The sequence below is a fragment of the Nansenia antarctica genome (assembly GCF_963989245.1).
Source record: "Nansenia antarctica genome assembly, chromosome: 17".
NCBI classification, from domain to species: Eukaryota; Metazoa; Chordata; class Actinopteri; order Argentiniformes; family Microstomatidae; genus Nansenia; species Nansenia antarctica.
This window is the reverse complement of record NC_137687.1, coordinates 16950715-16953859: the sequence shown is the minus strand read 5'-3', so window position 1 is coordinate 16953859 and position 3145 is coordinate 16950715. Positions and strand designations below refer to the sequence as shown.

The 3145-nt window shown below is 52.9% G+C and overlaps 1 protein-coding gene across 1 annotated transcript in view; it reads right to left on the bottom strand.

Moving 5' to 3' along the window:
- Nucleotides 1–218: 218 nt before the first annotated feature.
- pid1 (phosphotyrosine interaction domain containing 1) overlaps nt 219–3145 on the bottom strand; it is a gene marked incomplete at both ends in the record, with an annotated part of 32693 nt that continues 29766 nt past the window's right edge. Inside the window, one exon of the mRNA XM_080547207.1 lies at nt 219–716. Within this exon, the coding sequence (XP_080403333.1) occupies nt 219–716 (498 nt within the window). The remainder of the gene's footprint in view (nt 717–3145) is intronic.

The following is a 3145-nucleotide window of genomic DNA, read 5'->3' as shown; positions in this document are numbered from 1 at the left end:
AAAACTACCTCATCATCCTTTCGTTTGTTCGTTGGCGGGCGGGCGGTTGTCGTGGGTCTGTGTGGGTCAGTTTGTTGTTTTTATTTCATGTCGGTGGTACCAGAGAGAGAGAGAGAGAGAGAGAGTGACAACACAAAGAGAGAGCGCTCTGGTTTGCCCCCCTGTGTCGCCACACCTCCCTACGGGGGGGAGGGGGGTCACGACCCTGGCCGGGTCGCTCAGCCGTCGTCGGGGGTCGAGTCGTCGGCGAACTCGTCCGAGGAGCTGCTCTTGTGGATGCGTCCGTCGCTGCGCATGCTGTGGAAGGTCTTCCGGAAGGCCTCCATCATGGAGTGCGCCAGCCGCTTGGCCTCCAGCTTGCTCTCGCACTCCACCACGTGGCAGTCCATCTGGAAGGTCAGGTCGTCGTTGATCTCCCGGTAGATCCAGGCGAACACGTTGGGGCTGACGTGGTGATCGGCCGTGCAGTAGGCGATGCGGGCTACCTGGTAGGTGTCCATGGTGACGGAGGCTTCGCCGCGCCCGTCCAGGTGGTGCAGGCGCACCTGGAAGGGGCGGATCTCCAGGAGGGAGCCCGTGGAGGTGGAGGAGGGGAGGAGGAGGAGGTCGTCGTTGGGGGAGGTGGCGCGGCGCTCCCACAGACCCACCACCGCCGACTCTGTGCAGCCTGACAGGAACTGGGTCCCCGAGATGGTCACCTTGCCTAGATACGTCACCTGTGGGCCGTGGAGGAGACACAGACATACACACACACACACACACACACAGAGACACAGACACACACACACAGACACACACACACAGACACAGACACACACACACACACAAACACAGAGGCTGTTAATGATCTTGACAGCATTTACATTTAAATTTTTGGCATTTAGCAGACGCCTTATTCCAAAGCGACTTACAATCAATACATTTGACTAAGCAAGTGAATCATCAATCCACCAGTCGTAGCAGGAAGAGTAATCTAGCTCAGGCCCGGGGCCATTGGCAGTCTCCGTGATAGATATCATTTAATATAGACACTGGAGAAACAGAGAAACAGTACAAGCGGGGCAGTAGAAGTCGGAAACCCAGATCACTTTACAGTAGAAGACAGCGTCATACTATAGTAACTCCAGTCACCACACAGACGGAGAAACAGGAGATGCAGTGATAGTGATGAGAGGTCTCTCTATTATCTTGTGGTGACGGTGCTGACAAGCTGTGGGACTGTGTGTGTGTGTGTGTGTGTGTGTGTGTGTGTGTGTGTTATTTCCTAAGAGAACCCTAAGAGAGAAAAAAACTGGCTGAGGAATTGTGACCAATCTCCGTTTCCCTACGGCTCTAGTAGCCAAATACTGCAGAATACCATAGTAATGAGACACACTGCTGCATACCAGGAGAGGCTGGGGGGGGACTGAAGCCTTTAACTCTTGAGGGGACAGAGTGAGAGGGGAGAGGAGGAGAGAGTGTGAGGGGAGAGGAGGAGAGTGAGAGTGGAGAGGAGAGAGGAGAGGAGGAGAGTGAGGAGAGAGTGAGAGGGGAGAGGAGGAGAGGGAGAGGAGGAGAGAGTGAGAGGGGAGAGGAGGAGAGAGTGAGAGGGGAGAGGAGAGAGGGAGAGGAGAGAGTGAGAGGGGAGAGGAGGAGAGAGTGAGAGGGGAGAGGAGAGAGGGAGAGGAGGAGAGAGTGAGAGGGGAGAGGAGGAGAGAGTGAGAGGGGAGAGGAGAGAGGGAGAGGAGGAGAGAGTGAGAGGGGAGAGGAGGGGAGAGTGAGAGGGGAGAGGAGGAGAGAGTGAGAGGGGAGAGGAGGAGAGAGTGAGAGAGTGAGAGGAGAGAGTAAGAGGGGAGAGGAGAGAGTGAGAGGAGAGAGTGAGAGGGGAGAGGAGCAGAGAGTGAGAGGGGAGAGGAGGAGAGAGTGGAAAGAGAGACAGATGAGGGGTGAACACAGTCTGGTCCTCTGTGGGAGCAGGGGGATAATGGCCGACTTGTGAGGGTTGGTGCCCTTCATGACTTTATAAAAACACACAGGGGAGGGGTCTGCTGTGAGTAAAGCACTCAGAGGTGTTTTACTCCAGTCTGTGTTTACAAAGGGGTGGGGGGGGATATACTCTCTCTCAATGTGTCAATGCCTCCAATGAACTCCAATCAGACAGAGCAAGATGTCAAGAGAAACGTTTTACGAGATCACACACAAAATAATATAACACGTTAATTACAGGTCATATAGCGAAAAGTTGCAACGTTTGTCACGATGGAACACAGATGAAAGGAACGAGCGAGGGCGTGAACGGAAAACAGGAAAACAGGAAAACAGGAAAACAGGAAAATAGTAGTCATCAAGTCGTCTCTTCTTCTTCCGGGAGGTTTTGTTTTATTCTGTGACAGTTGTTTATTCTGTGGAAGGGGATGTGGACACTCTTTTGCTTAGCAAATTCTTTGGAAAGAGGGAAAGAGAGAGAGAGAGAGGCAACATCACTTCTCCTCATGCACAGGAGAGAGAGAGAGACACAGAGACACATCATGGTTGGAGACACGGGGAGAGAGACACACACAGAGAGAGACACAGCGAGAGAGAGAGAGAGAGAGAGAGAGAGAGAGAGAGAGAGAGAGAGAGAGAGAGAGAGAGAGAGAGAGAGAGAGAGAGAGGGAGACAGCTGCACCCTCATGCATGGTTCATCAGTGGAGACAGTGATGTGGGACAGTCAGTCACACCTACATCCACCTCTCAGCCAATCACACCAACATCCATCTCTCAGCCAACAGCAGGACCAGGAAATGTACTGAATCGATACGAAATGTCAATAATGAGTCATTATGCTGGTTTCAAATGTTTTTCTCTCTTGCATTTGGTAAATGGTAAATGGACTGTACTTATATAACGTCTTTATCCAAAGCGCTTTACAACGGCCTCTCATTCACCCATTCACACACACATTCACACACCAATGGCGGCAAGCTACCATGCAACGCGCCGGCCCGCTCCCTGGGAGCAATTTGGGGTTCAGTGTCTTGCCCAAGGACACTTCGACATGTGGCCAGCCGGGGCTCGAACCGCCGATCTGCCAACCTTGAGATCATTAGACGGCGGCTCTACCTCCTGAGACACAGCCATCCCAGATGCACAACTGTCGCGTAGGTGTTTTAATAGCCATGCCAAC